The following is a 21,681-nucleotide window of genomic DNA, read 5'->3' as shown; positions in this document are numbered from 1 at the left end:
GCTTGAAAAACAAAGTTCAACTCCTGGAACATCTCATATACTCCATGACATTGAAAATGCCTTTGAAGTCCCGATTCTAAGCCATATAGCATGGCCCATGATAACCCACAAGTGTAGGGGGGGTCGTTTGTAGCCTTTTTTGATAAGTAAGATTGTCGAACCCAACGAGGAGCTAAAGGTAGAACAAATATTCCATCAAGTTCTATCGACCACCGATACAACCCTACGCACACTTAATGCTTGCTTTACCTAAAACAAGAATAAAACTAGAAGTACTTACTAGGTGTAATAGATAGGTTTGCAACATAATAAAGAACAACTAAAGAAAAGTTAGGTGTTCTTTTGCAAGAAAACAAAGAGCATGGAAATAAAAGTTAGGGACTGTTTAGTAGAAAGCTTTTTATGTAACATAAGAAAAAGATTGTCCATAGGCAATTGAATATAACATGATAAACACTTATCATGTGCAATGAGGGAGAGGCGTACAGTAACACACTTTCCATACTTGGATCGTATGCACTTATGATTGGACCTCTCGCAAGCATCCGCAACTACTAGAAATCATTAAGGTAAACCCAACCATAGCATTAAACATCAAGTCCTCTTTACTCCCACACGTGCACAAGTCCATTACTCGGGTGTAAGTTTCTGTCACTCTCGCCACCCACTATAAGTGAATCACGAACATATTGCAAACCCTCCAACATGTATCATGCATCTGTGCTCCTCATGGAAGACACCTTAGGACAACACCATATCAACACACAACTCATATCAATAACATCATATGAAAATTAACCCGTAGGACAAAACTGGTCTACTCAAACATCATAGGATAGCCACATATCATTGAGAAATAGTATGTAGTATTGAGCACCATGTTTAACTAGAGAGTTACATCGGGAAAAGGGTTCTACACCGCTATATAGAGGGGGACTTGGTGTTGACGGCGGCAAGATTGTTGATGTATATCATCGTCATGCTCCTTGCCCCTGCGACACTCCGGCGCCACAAGGGGAGAGGGGGAGAAAGCCCCCCTCCTTCTTCTTCTTCCTTTGCCCCCCCCCCCCGCCCCTAGATGGTAGGAGAGTCCCCCTTGTGGTCCGTGACCTCCATGAAGGCGAAGGGGCAAGAGCCTCTTCGAGATTGGATCTCCCTCTCTATTCTCTTCAGTTTCGCGTTTCCGGTCTCTACTTCTTCACTGTTTCTTAAATTCACGGAGATCTGTAACTCTAATCGGGCTGACATTTTTACACGATTTTTTCCATAAATTATATTTCTTGCGCCCAGAGAAGATCCCCAACCGACTCATGACGTGGCCACTAGAGGGCAGGGCACGCCAGGGGGTATAGGTCACGCCCTGTTGCGTAGTGGAGGCCATGGGCCTCCGTTTACATTGATTCCACCTCCCAAAAATCACATATATTCCAAAATAACTCTTCGTAAATTTTTATCATGTTTGGACTTTGTTTGATATAGATATTCTGCGAAACAAAAACATGCAACAAACAGGAACTCACACTTGGCACTTGATCAATATTTTAGTACAATAAATCATATAAAATGTTGCCAAAAATATGTGAAAGTTGTATAATATTGGCATGGAACAATAAAAAATTATAGATATGACGGAGACGTATCAGCATCCCCAAGCTTAATTCCTGCTCGTCCTCGAGTAGGTAAATGATAAAAAAGATAAATTTTGATGTGGAATGCTACCTAGCATAATCTTGATCATATATCTGATCATGGCATGAATTTTAAGATACAAGTGATTCAAGGCAATAGTCTATCATTTGACAAAAAGACTTCCATACTCAGGTGTACTAGCAAACAATCATCTCCTTTCAAAATAACAATGCTTGAAGAATGATATCCGTACAAAATGATATATCCTGTCATGCTTGGTCCTCCTAGCACAAGTTATAAATCATGAGCACCCCGGTGTCAAATCAAGCTATTGGATCATACTTTTCAATGCGCTTCAACTTTTTATTACTCACTCAATACATGAGCATGAACCATGGATATAGCATAAAGGTGCAATAGAATATGGTGGTAGGTTTCAAAGGGGTAAAAGTGAAGAAGAAAGTCTCGCATCAAGTCGGCGTATCAATGGGCTATGGAAATGCCCATCAATAGATATCAATGCATGGAGTAGGGATTGCCATGCAACGGATGGACTAGAGCTATAAGTGTATGAAAGCTCGACTGAAGCTAAGTGGTTGTGCATCCAACTTGCTTGCTCATGAAGACCTCGGGCATTTGAGGAAGCCCATCATCGGAATATACAAGCCAAGTTCTATAATGAAAAATTCCCACTAGCATATGGAAGTGACAAAACAAGAGATTCTCTATATCAAGAACATGGTGCTACTTTGAAGCACAAGTGTGGAATTAGCATGCCCCTTCTCTATTTTCTCTCATTTTTTGTTTTTTTTTCTCTTTTTTCTTTCCTTTTTTCTTTTTTTCTTTTTTTCTTTTTGTGGTGGGATCATTTTCCCCCCTTTTTCATTTTTCGTCCGGAGTCTCATCCCGACTTATGGGGGAATCATAGTCTCCATCATCCTTTCCTCAATGTGATAATGCTCTAATAATGATGATCATCACACTTTTATTTACTTACAACTCAATATTACAACTCGATACCTAGAACAAAGTATGACTCTATATGCATGACTCTGGTAGTGCGCCAGGATGTGCAATGATCTAGCATAGCACTGACACAAAAAATGGACAAGCCATGGAAATATCATGCTAGCTATCTTACGATCATGCAAAGCAATATGACAATGAATGCTCAAGTCATCAAAACGGAAGCGGTGCAAGTTGCATGGCAATATATCTTGGAATGGCTATGGAAATGCCATAATAGGTAGGTATGGTGGCTGTTTTGAGGAAGATATAATAAGTCTTATGTGTGATAGAGCGTATCATATCATGGGGTTTGGATGCACATGCGAAGTTTGCAACGACTCTCGAGGTGAGAAAGGGCAATGCACAGTGCGGTAGAGGCTAGCAAAGTGCAGAAAGGTAAGAGTGCGTATATCCATGGATTCACATTAGTCATAAAGAACTCATATACTTATTGCAAAATTTTATTAGATCTCTTGAAGAAAAGCACTACTTGCATGCCCCTAGGGAGAATGTTGGGAGGAGTTAACCATCACGCGACTCTAATTATAACAGCACAAAGGATTTCAATCAAGGATAAATTATGCTCCAACTTCATCGCATAACCAGAGACCATACATGCATGCTTCGGGAATCACAAACCTCAACATCAATATTCTTACCAATACACAATCATCAACTAGTGTACCCACATATTACTATGTAAATGTTGCAAAACTATTGCAGGGAATCAAACATATCATACTCAGTGTTCTACAAGTTTTATGTAGGATTTTATGACTAACCATGTAAATGACCAATTCCTTTTGATCTCTAAATAGGTATAAGTGAAGCATGAGAGTTTAATTCTTTCTTAAAAGTACCACACTCTAATAAATACAAGTGAAGCAAAGAGTATTCTAGAAATAACGGTTTTCTTTATTTTGAGAAAGAGGCAATCCAAACTTCAAATGATATAAGTGAAGCACATGATGTTGGAAATATGCCCTAGAGGCAATGATAAAATAGTTATTATCATATTTCCTGATTCAATATAATCGTTTATTATCCATGCTATAATTATATTGAATGAAAACATAAATGCATGTGGTTAAGGTTTTCTGACCATGTCCCTAGTAAGCCTCTAATTGACTAGCCTCTCTTCAGATCTGATTTTGGAACGGAGTCCAAACGGAATAAAATCCCCGAAATAAATTTTTCCAGAACGGAAGAAGATCGGGAGGCTTGAAGGCCAAGGCACTGGGCTCTCAGGGAGTCCAGAAGCCATGTTGCCGCGGCCAGGGGGGAGATCGCGGCAACCAAGCTTGTGGCCCCCCTGGCGCTCCCCTACCCTAGGTCTTTGGCCTATAAATTCCCTAAAAATCCAGAAAAAATCAGGGCATCCACGAAAACACTTTTCCGCCGTCGCAAGCTTTCGTTTCCGCGAGATCTCATCTGGAGACCCTTCCCGATGCCCTGTCGGAGGGGACTTTGGAGTTGGAGGGCTTCTACATCAACATCATCGCCTCTCCAATGACTCGTGAGTAGTCCACTTCAGACCTATGGGTCCGTAGTTAGTAGCTAGATGGCTTCTTCTCTCTCTTGGATCTTCAATACAAAGTTCTCCATGATCTTCATGGAGATCTATCCGATGTAATCCTCTTTGGCGGTGTGTTTGTCGAGATCAGATTATCTATGAATTATATTTGAGTCTTTGCTGATTTCTTATATGCATGATTTGATATCCTTGTAAGTCTCTCCGAGTCTTGGGTTTTGTTTGGCCAACTAGATCTATGATTCTTGCAATGGGAGAAGTGCTTGGTTTTGGGTTCATACCGTGTGGTGACCTTTCCCAGTGACAGAAGGGGCGGCAAGGCACGCATCGTGTTGTTGCCATCAAGGGTAACAAGATGGGATTTTATTGTAGATATGAGATTGTCCATCTACATCATGTCATCTTGCTTAAGGCGTTACTCTGTTCTTTTGGACTTAATACACTAGATGCATGCTGGATAGCGGTCGACGTGTGGAGTAATAGTAGTAGATGCAGAAAGTATCGGTCTACTTGTTTTGGATGTGATGCCTATAGATATAATCATTGCCTTAGATAACGTCATGACTTTGCGCGGTTCTATCAATTGCTCGACAGTAATTCGTTCACCCACCGTCTACTTGCTTTCATGAGAGAAGCCACTAGTGAACACTACGGCCCCCGGGTCTATTCACAACTATTGTTTCAACTTTCACTTTTACTTTGCTTGTTTACTTTTTTGCTTTCAGTTCTCACTTTGCAAACAATCTATAAGGGATTGACAACCCCTTCATAGCGTTGGGTGCAAGCTCTTTGTGTTTGTGCAGGTACTTGTGACTTGATGAGATCTTCCATTGGTTCAATACCTTGGTTCTCAAAACTGAGGGAAATACTTACCGCCGCTGTGCTACATCACCCTTTGCTCTTCAAGGGAACACCAACGCAAGGCTCCGAGGTCGCGGGGAAATCCTTTGCATATTTGCCAAGGAAGTCCCTAAAGGCGTAGCCGTAGCAGCAGGATTCCTGGCGCCGTACGAGGGAAGGTTTGTTGTCGCAGTAGAAATCATCACCATCACCGGCGCGCTGTCATGCTACCAGAGAACTCATCTACTTCCCCGTCTCTCTTGCTGGATCAAGAAGGCGGAGATCATCATCGAGCTGTACGTGTGCTGAACGCGGAGGTGCCGTCCGTTCGGTGCTAGATCGGGACGGATCGTGGGACGACAGTGATTTGAATCACGAAGCTGCTCCACTACATCAACCGCATTTCTTAACGCTTCCCGCTTAGCGATCTACAAGGGTATGTGGATCCGATCGCCCTCTCGTAGATGAACATCACCATGATAGGTCTTCGTGTGCGTAGGATTTTCTTCCCATGCAACGTTCCCCAACACATGAAGCATTCTGTAAAGCCATACTCAAAAGATATAAGTGAAGTGAAATGAGCATTCTATAAATCAACCATGGACTATCTCATACCGGCATGGTGTATAAGATAAAAGTGAAAACTAAGCACAAAATACGCTCCAAGATTTACGCATATCACGTGAACGTAACAAAGATGAAAACATACCGATATTTGTTGAATAAAGATGGAATGCCTTCCGGGGCATCCCGAAGCTTAGACACCTCAGTCTTTTTGGTTATTTACTTGGTGTGCCTTGGGCATCCCCAAGATTGAGCTCTTGCCTCTCCTCCATCTCATCATATCGAGACCTCCTCGAACTTCGAACACTTCATCAACACAAAACTTAATACAAAACTCGTGAGATACGTTAGTATAATAATGCAAATTACTACCTTAAGTATTGTTGAAAACCCATTCATATTTTTTTGCATTATAGCTATTGTAATATAACTTCTCCATGGCTTATACCATTGATACAATCGATAATTTCATCAAAATGAGCAAAACAATGCATCAAAAACAGAATCTGTCAAAACAGGATAATCTGTAGTAATCTGAACATTGACCATACTTCTGTAACTTAAAATATTCTGAAACAATAGGAAGAAATGAAAAAATTCATAGAATTAATGTGTAAAAATTTCATAAACTTTTGGCATTCTAGTAAAAAATGTAAATTCACGCACTACAACCTAAGTTTCTGTTTTTGCACCGCACATACCAACAAGCAATCTAATCACCCTAAAGGCAAATCTTGGCACATTATTTTTATAATACAATGGATTTGTACAAGGGGATAATTATTTTTATTAGAAACTCATGAAAAATACTACATTGTTTCCATGAGCAAGAACACTAATGTTCAAGGTCGACCCTCACCTCTCCAATGCATAACCTTCCAATCGCTTCTCTTTTTGAAAAAAGTTTTAAGTTCCCCTCTAATTTTTAAACCTATTAAAATCACTCAACAAAAATAAATCACTCTTTAAAACTTCTGGGTTGTCTCTTTGGCAGCGCTTTCTTTAAAGCCATTAACTTATGCATAAAGTGCTCAAGTAATTGATCCACCCGGATTCCAAGGTATATCAAAGCCAATTTTAATTAACAACGATTTGTAATTTAGTAGCAAGCACAAAGTGATATATATCATGTGACAACAAGGTCTAACTCTTTTCCTATGCATTTGCATGTCATAAAAGAACAATTCATTCACGCAAAGTAAAGGCCAATACATAGCATAAGTAGTTTCTTGCAATTTCATCGCATTGGAAACACAGAGATGCGAAGATTTGGTTCATCTCTCATAATAATTGCAAGTAGGAGTAGCAAGCACGTGCATATTATATCCATCAAAATCATCATGTGAAGTGGTAAAATGCAACCCATCAATATAATCCTTAATAAGTGCAAACTTCTCCGGTATAGTGTAGTTGGGAGAATTCAAAAATATAATAGGACTATCATGTATGGGTGCAATAGCAACAATTTCATGCTTAACATAAGGAACTATAGCAAGTTCATCTCCATAAGCATAATTCATACTGGCATCATGGCCACAACCATAGCAAGCATCAAGTTCATCAAAAAGGGATATTTCAAACGAATCCAAGGGATCATAGCATTCATCCTTCGGTATGTGTGAAGGGAAATTAAACAATGTATGAGTAGAAGAGTTACTCTCATTAGAAGGTGGGCACGAGTATCTAATCCGCACTTCCTCCTTTTGTTCTTCGCTCTCCTCCTCGTCTTTTTCATCTAATTATCTCACAATTTCAGCAATTTCTTCTTTCATAGTTTCGTGTGAAATATTAGTCTGTTCCAAGGCAGCGGCCATTCTTTCAATCGATTCATTAATACCAACATTATATTCATAATTCTCATAGCAATATTTAAGTATGGCAAAATTTCCAGATTTGTAAGGAATATCATCATACTCTTCAATCAAAGAAGCAATTTCATATGCACCCTTAAAAGCAAAAAACTATTCTATTTATTCCACATCATAGCAATCATATGTACCCTTAGCATAAGAGGCCAAGGTTTCATTATCAATAAATTCACATTGAAAGGGAAGGTGTGAAGTCTCCGTTTTATAGCAACAAGTATAATCACACCTCAAGCATAAATTCCAAGCATACCAATGCAAGATTTTAATTTCATCCGATAAGTGTTTCCGTTTTTGAGTCAAACGACAATCCCTGAAATACTCACGTTGATCTAACATGTATCACATCATCAAGTTCAACGGGCAATTCGCAGGATTATCAAAGTACTCCATCCGTCCCAAAATAACTGTCTTAACTTTGTATTAGCTTTATTACAAACTTGTACTAATCTTAAGACACTTATTTTAGGACGGATGGAGTAGTATTTAATGTTTTCCACATAACCATCATCGAGGGTTTTAGGAGATTCCCCATCTCCATCAGTGGCAAGTACAACTATTTTTTTGGTGTTTTGTGTTCCATATCCATAACTAAAGATACAAAACAACTAATAACAAAAAATAAAAATTAATTAGTGATAAAGCAAACAAGCACACACGAGAATATTAACCCCATGCTATTGCTCCCCGACAACGGTGTTAGAAAAAGGTCTTGATAACCCACAAGTGTAGGGGGTCGTTTGTACCCTTTTTTGATAAGTAAGAGCGAAAGGTAGAACAAATATTACCTCAAGTTCTATCGACCACCGATACAACTCTACGCACACTTAACATCTGGTTTACCTAAAATTATAACAAAACTAGAAGTACTGAGTAGGTGCAATAGATAGTTTTGCAAGATGGTAAAGAACAAGTAAATAAAAGTTAGGTGTTGTTTTGCAAGAAAATAAAGAGCACGGAAATAAATGTTAGGGGCTGTTTAGTAGAAAGCTTTTTGTGTAAAGCAAGTAAAAGATTGTCCATAGGCAATTGAATATAACATGATAGATACTTATCATGTGCAATGAGAAAGAGGCGTACGCTAACACACTTTCCGTACTTGGATCATATGCACTTATGATTGAACCTCTAGCAAGCATCCTCAACTACTAGAAATCATTAAGGTAAACCCAACCATAGCATTAAACATCAAGTCCTCTTTACTCCCATACGCGCACAACTCCCTTACTCGGGTGTAAGTTTCTGTCAATCTCACCACCCACTATAAGGTATCATGAACATATTGCAAACCATCCAATGTGTATCCTTCACGTGTGCGCCTCATGGAAGGCACCTTAGGAAAGTGCCATATCAACACACAACTCATATCAATAACATCATATCACAATTAACACGTAGGACAAAATGGATCTACTCAAACATCATAGGATAACCACATATCATTGGGAAATAGTATGTAGTGTTGAGCACCATGTTTAAGTAGAGATTTATAGCGGTAAAAGAGGTGTTACACCGCTGCATAGAGGGGGAGAGAGTTGGTGCTGACAGCGGCAAGATTGTTGATGTAGATCGTCGTCACGCACCATGCCCGGCGGCACTTCGGCGCCACTGGGAGAGAGGGGGACAGAGACCCCGTCCTCCTTCTTCTTCCTTAGCCTCCCCCTAGATTGGAGGGGAGTCCTCCCTCTGGTCCATGGCCTCCATGGAGGTGGAGGGGCAGGATCCCCTCCGAGATTGGATCTCCCTCTCTGTTCTCTTCTGTTCCGTGTTCCTGGTTTCTGGTGCTTCACCATTTCTTAAATCCCAGAGATCCGTAACTTTGATCAGGATGGAATTTTTATACAATTATTTATATAAATTATCTTTCTTGCACCCGAAGAAGAGGCCCAACCGACTCATGGTGTGGCCACTAGAGGGCAGGGCGCGCCGGGGGTATAGGTCGCACCCTGGTGGGTAGTGGAGGCCGTGAGCCTTCGTTTATGTTGATTCCACCTCCAAAAAAGCACATATATTCCAAAATAATTCTCTGTAAATTTTTATCGCGTTTAGACTTTGTTTGATATGGATATTCTGCAAAACAAAAACATGCAACAAACAGGAAGCGACACTTGGCACTCGATTAATATGTTAGTCCAATAAATCATATAAAATGTTGCCAAAAATATGTGAAAGTTGTATAATATTGGCATGGAATAATAAAAAAGTATAGATACGATGGAGATGTATCAACGCACTGAACTATTGAGTAGTCACCAGCATGCGCCTGCCAAACGTTCACAACATCGACAAACGACACTGGAGGGGGGCGTACCAAGCGACGCATTAAGGACATAAGCCTTTTGCGAGCCATGAGGATAATCCTTAGATTATGGACCCAGTCCGCAAAGTTACTTCCATCATCTTTCAGCTTAGTTTTCTCTACAAACGCATTAAAATTTAGGAGAGCTACTGCGCGAGCCATTGATTTATAACATAATTTATTAAGACAACTTAGACTATTGTTCATGATAATGAGTTCAATTAATCATATTACTTAAGAACTCCCACTCAAATTAACACCCCTCTGGTTGTTTGAGTATAACATGATCCAAATCCACCAACCCAATTCTGATCATCACGTGAGATGAGGTGGTTTCAATGGTGAACATCTCCATGTTGATCATATCTACTATATGACTCATGTTCGACCTTTCGGTGTCTTGTGTGTTGGGGCCATGTATGTACATGCTAGGATCATCAAGTTTAACCCAAGTGTTCTGCATGTTCAAAACTGGCTTACACCCGCCCCCGATCATCACGTGGTGCCTCAAAACGACAAACTTTCTCAACGGTGCACACTTGGGGAGAACATAATTTTATCTTGAAATTTTACTGAGGGATCATCTTATAATGCTACCGTCGTCCTAAGCAAAATAAGATGCATAAAACGTTAACATCACATGCAAATCATATAAGTGACATGATATGGCCATCATCATCTTGTGCTTTTGATCTCCATCTCCAAAGCACCGGCATGATCTCCATCATCACCGACAAGACACCATGATCTCCACCATCGTGTCGCCATTGGGTTGCTGCGCCAACTATGCTTCTACAACTATTGCTAACTCATAGCGATAAAGTGAAGCAAAAAGGCACAAATTAATTAAAGACAACCCTATGGCTCCTTCTGGTTGACGTACTCATTGACATTCAAGTCGTGACAATCTATACAAAACATGATCATCTCATACATCACATATATCTCATCATGTGTTTGGCCATATCATATCACACATACCCTGCAAAAACAAGTTAGATGCTCTCTACTTTGTTATTGCATGTTTTACGTGGCTGCTATGGGTAACTAACAAGAATCGTTCTTACCTACACAAAGCCACAATGGTGATATTCAAGTTTCTATTTAACATTCTACAAGGACTGCCTCTATCGAATCTGATTCAACTAAAGTGGGAGAGACAGACACCCGCCAGCCATCTTTATGCAACAAGTTGCATGTCAATCGATGGAACCGGTCTGTCGTACGTGCACGAGTAAGGTTGGTCCGGGACGCTTCATACCACAATGCTACCAAATCAAAATAAGAGTAAGGAAGTAAGCAATCTGAATATCAATGCCCACAAACACTTTGTGTTCTAGCCGTGCATGTTATCTATGCATAGACTTGGCTCTGATACCACTGTTGGGGAACGTCGCATGGGAAACAAAACTTTTCCTATGCTCACCAAGATCAATCTATGGAGACCGAGAACTATGAGAGGGGGAGTGCATCTACATCCTTGTAGATTGCTAAGTGGAAGCATTGAGAAACACGGTTGATGTAGTCGAACGTTTTCACGATCCGCCCCGTGATTAAATCAAGAACCGTCCCGCGATCCAGTGACGAACGTCCTGATCAAGTGTTGAACGGACGGCAGCTCCGCATTAAACACACGTACAACTCGATGACGCCATAACACCTCGATCCAACGAGCGAAGGTGAAGTAGTAGCTGAGTTCTCCAGCAGCACGATGGCGTTGTGGCGGTGGTGGTGGAGCGAAATCGGCAGGGCTTCGCCAAGCACTACCGCAATCGTGACGGTGGAGAAATATCGCGAGAGAGAGAGGAGGGTTGCGCCGTGGCTTTCAGGTGTAGCTGCCCTCCCTCTCCTCTAGTATATATAGGTGGAGGGGAGGAGGAGGCTCACAGCCTAGGGTTTCCCTAGGGTGGGGCGGCATCCACCAATAGGTGGCTTGTCCCCCAAGGAAGGAGGGACGATAGTCACCTCTAGGCCAGCCCTCCTCCTTGACCACATGGGCCTTAGGTGGGAGGGGAGGCCAGCCCACCAAGGGGTGGTGCACCACCTCTCATAGTCCATGGGCCCTCCGGGGCAGGTGGACCCTCCCGATGGACCCCCAGAACTCTTCTGGAACCTCCGTCACGAAACCAGTAACCTTCCAAAACTTTTGGAACTCGAATACTAACTTCCCATATATCAATCTTTACCTTCAGACCGTTCCAAAGCTCCTTGTCATGTACGGGATCTCATCCAGGACTCTGAACAACCTTCGGTCACCAACACATTAACTCAACTATATCTATATCGTCACCGAACGTTAAGTCTGGAGACCCACGGGTTAGATAACTATACAAACATGACCGAGACACCTCTACGATCAATAACCAATAGTGGGGCCTCGATGCCCATGTTGGTTCCTACACATTCTACGAAGGTCAATATCGGTCGAACCATGATGTCAAGGATTCAACTAATCCCATATGTAGTTCCCTTTGTCCATCGGTATGTTACTTGCCTAAGATTCGATCGTCGGTATCTCCATACATAGTTCAATCTCGTTACAGGTAAGTCTCTTTGCTTGTTCTATAATACAAGATCCCATGACTAACTCCTTAGTCACATTGCTTGCAAGCTTATCGTGATGTTGTATTACCGAGTGGGTCAGGAGATACCTCTCCGACATACGGAGTGACAAATCCCAGTCTTGATCCATGCCAAATCAACATACTCCTTCGGAAATACCTATAGAGCATCTTTATAATTACCTAGTTACGTTGTGACGTTTGATACACACAAGGAATTCCTCCGATGTGAGGGAGTTGCATGATCTCATAGTCCCAGGAATAGATACATTGACATGCAGAGAGCAATAGGAGTAAACTTGATACGAACAAACGTTATGCTTAAGGTTTGGGTCTTGTCCATCACATCATTTTCCTAATGATGTGATCCCGTTATCAGATGAGAACTCATTTCTATGGCTAGGAAACCTTGTCCATCTTTGATCAACGAGCTTGTCAAATAGAGGTTTACTAGGGATACTTTGTTGTCTATGCATACACACATGTATTTGAGTTTCCGGTCAATACAATTATAGCATGGATAATAACAGCTTATCATGAACAGGGAAATATAATAATAACCACTTTATTATTGCCTCTAGGGCATATTTCCAATAGTTGTGTAGTCCTCCTATTGGTTCTATAACCTTGGTTATCACTGAGGGAAATACTTATCACTACTATGCTGCACCTCCTCTCCTCTTCGGGGGAAATCCCCACGTAGTTTACAAGTAGCAATGTATACTACACAACTTTATTCTTGTAGACGTTGTTTGGCCGCTAAGTGCAGAGTTTCATAGGACAACAACAAATTTCCCTCAAGTGGATGACCTAAGGTTTATCAATCCATGAGAGGTGTAGGACGAAGGTGGTCTCTATTAAACAAACCCGCAAACAAATACAAGGAATCTCTTGTGTCCCCAACACATCCAATATGATGGTAAATTTTATAGTTGCACTAGTTCGGAGAAGAGATAGTGATACAAGTGCAATATGTATAGTAGATATAGGTTTTTGTAATATTAAAATAAAAAAACGACAAGGTAACAAGTAATAAAAGTGAGCATAAGTGGTATTGCAATACTTAGAAATAAGGCTGGGGGTTCATATTTTCACTAGTGCAATATCTCAACAATGCTAACATAATAGAATCCTATGTTCATCCCTCAAAGTGCAACAAAGAATCACTCCAAACTTCATATCTACTGGAGAACATAATATGAAATTTTGTAGGTAGTAGAACCACCTCGAAGTTATCATTTCCGATCATTCTATTGAGCTAGTCCTATAAGTGTCACAAACAAACCTATAGTTTGTAGTAGAATAACACCTATGATATGCATCAATCAACCCTAATGTCACCTAGATACTCCAACGTGACCACAAGTATTTGTGGGTTGATTATTGGACATGCATCAAACAATTTCAGATTCATCATATTCAATCTAGCAAAAAGAACTTCAACCCAAGATTTCTATCGAAGAAAGTAAGACAGGAACGTGTGTAAACATATATGCATAGATTGCCCCATTGTCATCACAGAATCCACAAGTTGAGGACCAAAACATATATCAAGTAAATCAATAGAACATCCCATTGTCACCACGGGTATCCACATGCAAGACATACATCAAGTGATCTCAAATCCAATACTCAATCTGACATAACAAAACCTCAAAGGGATAGACTCAATTCACCACATCAAGATGGCAAGGGAAGAACACCATATGATCCAACTATATTAATGAAGCCCGTGATGCATCAAGATCGTGGCATCTTGAGAACAAGAGAGAGAGAGAGAGATAAAATATATAGCTACTAGTACATACCCTCGGCCCCAAGGATAAACTACTCCCTCCTCGTCATGGTGACCACCGGGATGATGAAGATGGGCTTCGGCGATGATTTCCCCCTCCGACAGGGTGCCGGAACAGGGCTATGGATGAGACCGCTTCGGAACAGAGGCTTGCGGTGACGAAACATAAGTTCTACGTTACTTTCGGAGGTTTCTGCATATATAGGATCTTTTAGCGTTGGAATCATGAGGAATTGAGCCACATGGTGGTCCCAAGGTAACAGGGTGCACCCTGGTTTTTTATGTGAGGGCGCGCCCTATTGTCTTTGGGGCAACTTGTGGCCCCCTCCTGTGGTTCTTCACTCTAGTATTTCTTATATGTTCCATAAAAAACCATCAAAACGTTTCGGGAAATTACAAGAAATTCTATTTTCTGCACATAAACAACACCACGATAATTCTGCCGAAAACAACGTCAGTCCGGGTTAGTTCCAATTCAATCATATAAAGTGCATTAATACCATATAAAAATATTGTAAACATGGGTAAATATGGCATGAATACTTCATAAATTATCGATACGCTTGAGACGTATTAGTTGCTAGTAGTGTTGATTACATCTTGTAGTTGATGCTAGTTGGTTTACTTGGTGGAAGATCATATATTCAGATTGTTAATCGTATACTTATGTTCTATGATCATGAATATGAATATGATTTGTGAATAGGTTCGTTTGTTTTTTGGGACATGGGATATGTCTTGTTACAATTATCATGTGAGGTTGGTATTTGTTCCATACTTTGATGACATGTATGTTGTGTTTCCTCTAGTGGTGTCATGTGAACATCGACTACATACCACTTCACTATCTTTGGACCTAGGGAAAAGCATTGTGGAGTAGTAAGTAAAAGATGGGTTGCGAGGGTGTCAGAAGCTTAAACCCTAGCTTATGCACTATCCCGTAAGGGGCTGATTTGGATCCATATATTTCATGTTGTGGTTAGATTTATCTTAATTCTTCTTCCATAGTTGCGGATGCTTGCGAGAAGGGGTATTCATAAGTAGGTTGTTTATTCAAGTAAGAACACCACCTTAGCACCGGTCCACCCACCTAACAATTTATCAAAGTAGTGAACGCGAATCAACTATAACATGATGATCGTGACTTCCCATGTGTCCTCGAGAAATCTTTGCTTGTTATATGAATTACTCTTGGACTATTCTTAGCCATATAAGGATTAGGCTACCTTGATGCACCTTGTTGCTTTGGTTACTAGTTACTTGCTACAAATTATCATATTATCAAACTACCTGTTATCACACTTTTCAACACTTGCAGACAATACCTTGCTGAAACCGCTTATCAATTCCTTCTGCTCCTCATTGGGTTCGACACTCTAACTTGTAAAAAGGACTACGATTGATCCCCTATACTCGTGGGTCATCAGGCGTCCTCCTCATTGGCGGCGACCTTCACATTCCTTTCCTCGAGCACGACCTTCCTTTCTTCGAACATGGTCCTCCTCTCTTCGAGCTTCAACTTCTTCTACGCCACCTCCATTAATAATTTGAATCTCTCCGCCTTTTTCTTCTCCTTGAGGTCCGAGCGCTCCATGCATGCCTCCTCCTTCTTCGGCAAGATGCCCTCGAACTTTTCCATCAGCTTGGTCGTCGTGCCTTCTCGCTTTGCCCTATCCTCCTCCCACATATTTCCTATAAAGATCTTCTAATCTTCTTTGACGGTTCTTGGTTTGGGTCGGTAGTGTCACCGGTTTCTTCCTCGGTGGCTTGCACGGTGGTCTTGGCTATGAAAAGGTTACACTTTGGTTGCCCATTTAACTTCAACCAACAATGCATGAGAGTGAAGTTTTTCTTCTCCAACTTCTTGTACACCAAAAAGCACGACAAGGCTACAAAATGAGCAACAAAATTAAGCATATCCGGCTAGTGATCAACAAAACTAAGTATATTCGTCTAGTGATCAACAAAACTAAGCATATCCGACTAGTGAGCAACAAAGTTAAGCATATCCGGCTAGTGATCAACTTATTTGCTCGGTTATTTGTGCACTGCTAGGGCACTGCGCGATGATATGCTTACCTCTTGGATGGTGTACCATCGATGATTGAGGGGCTTTGCTTCACGGTTGCGGATGACCGCGTCAGAGTAAGGGGCAAAATGCTTGTGTTCGTGCAACCAAACATGAATGTTATTCCAAAATGTTCTGCCCTTTTGCTATGTGCCATGGATCAGATCGAGGCTAGTGGCAAACCATGGATCACACATCAGCTCGTCCTCTTGCATGTTGAAGCTCTCTCCTCTACCCTTCTTTATTGGATCACCGACTTTATCATCTGGATCATAGTCTTCACTATTCTCCTCCTCCTCTTCCTCCTCCTACTACCATTGTTTGGTTGCCCCAATGCTGTTGTTGTGGTGTGCCCACGCCGGTCTGGGTGTATGACTGTTGCGAGCCCGTCTGGGTGTAGGACTGCTGCAGTTGGCAGTTGTCGTACTGGGTGGGATACGAGTCTTCCACATATCCATCCTCACAACCACATCCTCCTCATCCACCTTCATAGTGGATGATGATGAGCATCTCACTGTCCAAGTCGTCGTACGTCGGGTCTCCCGCTCTAGGCATTGTAGCGAACAATGTGCATGCACCCATCTGCTCCCCGTTCGTCGTCCGAGCCCTGACGAGTTGTAAAGAAGAACACTCGGAGAAGAGGGGCGCCGCATTTATGTCGACACTATAAGACACCTTTCCGGCGGCGGTTCAGAGCTTCTTGGCGACGTAATAGTACCGAGGCTTGTAATGCTCCGACCACTGCATCGTCTGTACTATGGGTGTGCCCGTCTTCGCACCACGGCCTCCACCGTGACGTCTGCCACGACCACCACGCCCGATGCGAGCATGCCCACCGACCACCGACGACCATTAGCTTCTTGAGCTTCTTCTCCTTTGCGGCTTTCGCTTTGACGCGGTGAGTTTGCCGTGTAGCCGAGCCGACCTTTGGGGGGAGCACGATGCTTGGATCCTCCGTCACCTTCATCTCCGACAGGTTTTCCTCCGGTTTCATGCATCGGTGGCGGAAGAAAAAAGAGGGTGAGTGAAAAGGACAAGAATTAGATGAAAAACGGCTCGAGATGAAAAAAGAGAGTGGAAGATTTTAACGCGGAAATAATACAATTTAATAAAACACGATCTCCGCCTTCTTTTTTGATGAGCCAGGGAGTTAGAGTCTCATGTTTATCGTGTTCGGACTCGTGTAAATCTCCACGTTTACTAAAAGGTAAACGTTTCCATCCGGCGCGCCGGCCGAATCGTTCGGCCGGTCGCGCGCGGGCCGCACGCCTCGCTGGCAGATGCTTGCAACATTTTTTCATCAAAATTGCTGCAACCGTGTATTTTTCTGATACAAACGTTTTCCATGCAGCTTTTTTTCAAGTGTAAATTTGTTGCAACCAGCGTCATTTTTGCTGCAAGCATTTTTTCCTACATTTGTCCAGTAAAAAAAGCTGCATATACGTTTGATTGCAACTCCAGTTCGTCGGATTTTTCGTTACAATCGATTTTTTTTTTACTTTTGTTATTACAACCGTGTTAATTTTTGCTCCAACGACGTCTTTTTTTGTTGCAACCGTTTACTAAAAAAGTTACATAGACGTTCACGTAGATATTTGTTACAACCGGCGTTTGACTTTTGCTACCACGCACCATCAGCTTTTTTTTTGCTACGATCACGTAGATATATTTTTTGCTATAATTTTTTTTTTTTTTGCAAGCGTTGAAAAAATTATTGCATTGCGTTAAAATTTTACTGCATCGAAAAAAAAATGTTGCATGGAGATTCAATGATGCGGACGCGTGTGAGTTGGTGGATCGTGCGGCCCGCGCGCGGTGGGCCGAAAGTTTGGGGACACGCCGAAGCAGAGCAGTGCCCTTACTAAAAACAATGGTCTGAACGGACCGATACAAACAAGTATCACCTTTGGAGATACCCTGACCGCACTAGACTTGAAATGATGTGTTTGACTCACGCTTGTACAAATTGATGATCTCTTGCCTCAGGCACGTTTGTACAAACTGAAATAAAACTCTCTTTTCCAAATCCAGAAAGAAAAGAAAAGAAAAGAAATACTCGCTGCCCACAAGATGTTGGATGAGCCCACAGATCACACGAACAAACACGCGTCATATACTGTCCATGTCCAGAAAGGGACAAATCCCTCTCTGACCACCATCGTCACCATCCGATCGCAGAACCGACGGTCCAGATCCCCCCGACGCGGACCAAGGAGCCACACACCCAACGCAGCACGCCGACCGAGCGTGCCGGGCCCGGACACCCAAAACCGGGTCCCTGTCGGACCAGGCCACCCCACGCGAACAAACCCTACCCTATCCGTCTCCGCTTGCTTCTCCTCCTCCCTCCTATATCAGCCACCGCGACTATCCCCACCGACCGCAACCACAGAGCACCCGTCGTATTCTGAGCTAGCGAGAGGGATTCGCGTCTGCGCGTCGGCGAACAAGGTTGAGGAGGAGGAGCGCCCATGGATCGCTACCAGAGGGTCGAGAAGCCGCGGGAGGAGGCGCCCATCGGCGCCAACGAGATCCGCATCACGGCGCAGGGCCGCACCCGCAACTACATCACCTACGCCCTCGCCCTGCTCCAGGTAACGAGCGCCGCCTTGCCTGTCGTCCCCATCCGCTCGCGGCCGTCGGTTCTAGCGAGCGGGAGGCCGTTTTTCCTTTTTTTTTCTGCCCGGCGATTTTTGGTTAGGGTTTAGTACGGGTTCAGTCCCGATGTTGGTTAGGTGATTAGGGCATCCAATCGCAAAGGTTTACTGTTCGAATGCTCTTGCGATTCGTTATCGTGCTATAGGCGCTGGTTTGACTAGTAGTGTTCGCTATGATATTGTGTACTACTAACGGAAGGGACCGCTTTCCGTACGATGGTTTGTTTATTGTTGTTGTTGATGGAATGGATGTCTAGGGATTATGCTTGATATGCAACTTTTTAGGAATCTACTGATTAGCTATACTACCTGATACTCGATTCGAGTTTGCTACCGTTGTGCACCAGGATGCTATTAATTTTGTGATCATCATTACTAGTATTACTGTTTTTTATGTGTGTGGATCTATACTATGCCAGTAAGATTCAATAGTCATTAGGTTGTCTTGTGGTTGAGTGGGTGAGTGTCTTCCTTGCTTGAATTTGTGCCCATTGCTCTTTGAAATTTTATAACGATAACCTTGGGCATATCTATGTATTTTATTAAGTACCTAAAGCACTTTCTGTCCCTTAACAGGAAGAAGCTACGGATGAAATTGTTATAAAGGCTATGGGAAGGGCTATCAACAAGACAGTGGCCATTGTGGAGCTTCTCAAGGTAGAACTAGTTCAAATTGCTAGTAAATACTACTTCCTCCGTCTCAAAATAAGTGTCTTAACCTTAGTACAATTTTATACTAGCGCTAGTACAAAGTTGAGACAGTTATTTTGAGACGGAGGGAGTACTTGATACACCTTGCAGTTATATCAAGTTAACATTTTTATGCTACATCTGAGCAGAGAAGGATTGCTGGACTCCATCAGAATAACTCAATCGAATCAATCAATATAACTGACACCTGGGAACCGTTGGAGGAAGGCCTTAATGTGTAAGTACTGGATTTATTGGCATAACTGCATAAGTACTACTTCCAGTTTAGGAAGTACGGTGTGTTCTGACAGAATTCTTGTATGACATCTTGACAGCCTTGAGACTACTCGCCATGTTTCCTTGATTACCATTACCTTGTCAAAGAAAGAGCTGGATACATCGTCTCCTGGGTTAGTAGCATCATCCTTCTCCTTTTTTTTATGCCTGATCAATATTTGGTGGGGAGTTGCAACTTGCATATAGTTTCTCGCATGCCATGGAATTTATTTCTGCTATGGTTTGTTGTATCACAACATGGTTCTGCCTCAGTTTTTGTTATGTTTTTCATTTGACAAGCGCATGCCCACTTGTATATAAGGAGTGGAGAGAGTTTGAAATCACTTATAACTTGAATATTTATGTAGAGTTTTTTTGCCCCAGTCACGCCTTTTTCCTAGTTTAGAAACAATTCTAGTCTTGTCCCCTAAATAGGGCCATGCACCATTTTATTTTAGGGACTCGTCTCTTTGACACATTTGTAACACGACTTTGAATTCTGCAGTTACCAGCTACCGATACCAGCTGATCAGGTCAGGCCACCAACAGAATTTGATCAGGATGTAGAGGACGTGCCAAGTGGCCGTGGAAGAGGCCGTGGTCGCCGGGGCAGGGGCAGGGGGAGAGGTAAATATCTGTGTACACTTGTATTGTAAAGTTTATATGTCTCTATAAACTATGGATTGCTATGGGTGGTCATGTTCTTCTATTCCTAATTTTTCTTTACATTGGCTCATTGTGACATAGGAGGGTTCAACGATGGAGGGGCAGATTATGATGATGAGAATGGAGACATGGAAGGTCCACAGGGATATCGTGGCAGAGGGAGAGGAAGGGGTAGGCGTGGAGCCTTTGGGCCTGGAAGGGGTTATGGTGGTGATGGCTATGGCTATGTAAATGAAGAAGCTGGTGGGTATCATGGCGTGGAGCATAATGGACCTCCTGTGCAAGGATATGGTTAGTTCTGTTTAATTTTTTTACTTAACAGCCCTCAATTTTTTAATTTTGGCCCCAGTTTTTTTTATCACTTAATGACATATATGCGATATATTAATTAACCACTTCATTAGAGACGTGCAGAACCACAGATAATAATATTTAACCTCTCAAATGTGATGTTAATATTGTGCTTTGACTTTGGCATTCCTTTGAATAATTCTTTTTCAGTTGCCCAACTTCTCTCTGAATATGGTTTTAATCATCGCTAAGCAATGTATCTTATTATTAATCTCCTGTGCAGAAGGTGATGGAGGAAGGGGTTGAGGCCGAGGACGTGGGCGTGGCCGTGGCCGTGGCCGTGGGCACTCTGGGGGTCGTGACCGTGGACCTCAAGGACCTCCTCAAGAGTAGATTGGCTGGCCCATGGGCCGAATGCGACAAGTCTCATCTTTGCTAGATTAATTCCTGTTGTAACTTTATCTGGTTAGGTTTATGTTCAAAGTTGATAGAGTGACTCAGTGTGGGGGGATGAGGCTAGTTATGATTTTGTAGCTAGGTTAATTCTTCCATTTGCTTTTATATACCAGACCTGGTTATCATTCCAACTGTGCATTGTAGCATCTTGAATGTGTTTATCATCAAATCTAGCTCAGAAAATTCGTTTATGATGTTGTTGACGTCCATTCTTCTATTCGTGAAAGAGCAACTAGCTTAGTTTCTGGTTTTGTATACGAGGATGGTAGTTGGAATCAATTTGCCAAAGCTTGATCAGGGTTTGTGGGCTTGGGCACACTTGAAAAACATAGAACATACTTGGTTTGCTCTGTCTAACATTTCCTGGTTGAGAATTCAAAAGGAATGTTCGCAGCCTGATGCTTGATGGGCTGATTTATATCTCTCCTCCCTGTCTATGGTGGCTCCTGGCTGGACGCCGCCTTCTTACTGGGTGGACTTTCTCC

The 21,681-nt window shown here is 42.2% G+C and overlaps 1 protein-coding gene across 1 annotated transcript; it reads left to right on the top strand.

The window, feature by feature from the left end:
- The first annotated feature begins 18,463 nt into the window (after window positions 1-18,463).
- On the top strand, window positions 18,464-21,387 carry LOC123426723 (ribonuclease P protein subunit p25-like protein). The gene is made up of 7 exons (XM_045110595.1): window positions 18,464-18,754; window positions 19,394-19,474; window positions 19,657-19,745; window positions 19,843-19,917; window positions 20,289-20,410; window positions 20,531-20,740; window positions 21,024-21,387. Exons 1-7 carry the CDS (start codon window positions 18,632-18,634, stop codon window positions 21,044-21,046), a joined length of 723 nt encoding a protein of 240 aa, XP_044966530.1. The 5' UTR covers window positions 18,464-18,631; the 3' UTR covers window positions 21,047-21,387.
- Window positions 21,388-21,681: the final 294 nt, after the last annotated feature.

Source organism: Hordeum vulgare, chromosome 2H (genome assembly GCF_904849725.1).
Source record: "Hordeum vulgare subsp. vulgare chromosome 2H, MorexV3_pseudomolecules_assembly, whole genome shotgun sequence".
In the NCBI taxonomy this organism is placed as follows: Eukaryota; Viridiplantae; Streptophyta; class Magnoliopsida; order Poales; family Poaceae; genus Hordeum; species Hordeum vulgare.
Note: the sequence above shows the minus strand (reverse complement) of the source record. Positions and strands in the feature narration are given on the sequence as shown.

What these genes read in the sequence shown, in the direction of transcription:
- LOC123426723 (XM_045110595.1), top strand. Translation starts at nt 18,632, where the DNA reads ATGGATCGCTACCAGAGGGTCGAGAAGCCGCGGGAGGAGGCGCCCATC. An exon ending in ACGCCCTCGCCCTGCTCCAG is followed by an intron (nt 18,755 to 19,393) that starts GTAACGAGCGCC and finishes GTCCCTTAACAG; the next exon opens with GAAGAAGCTACGGATGAAAT. An exon ending in TTGGAGGAAGGCCTTAATGT is followed by an intron (nt 19,746 to 19,842) that starts GTAAGTACTGGA and finishes ACATCTTGACAG; the next exon opens with CCTTGAGACTACTCGCCATG.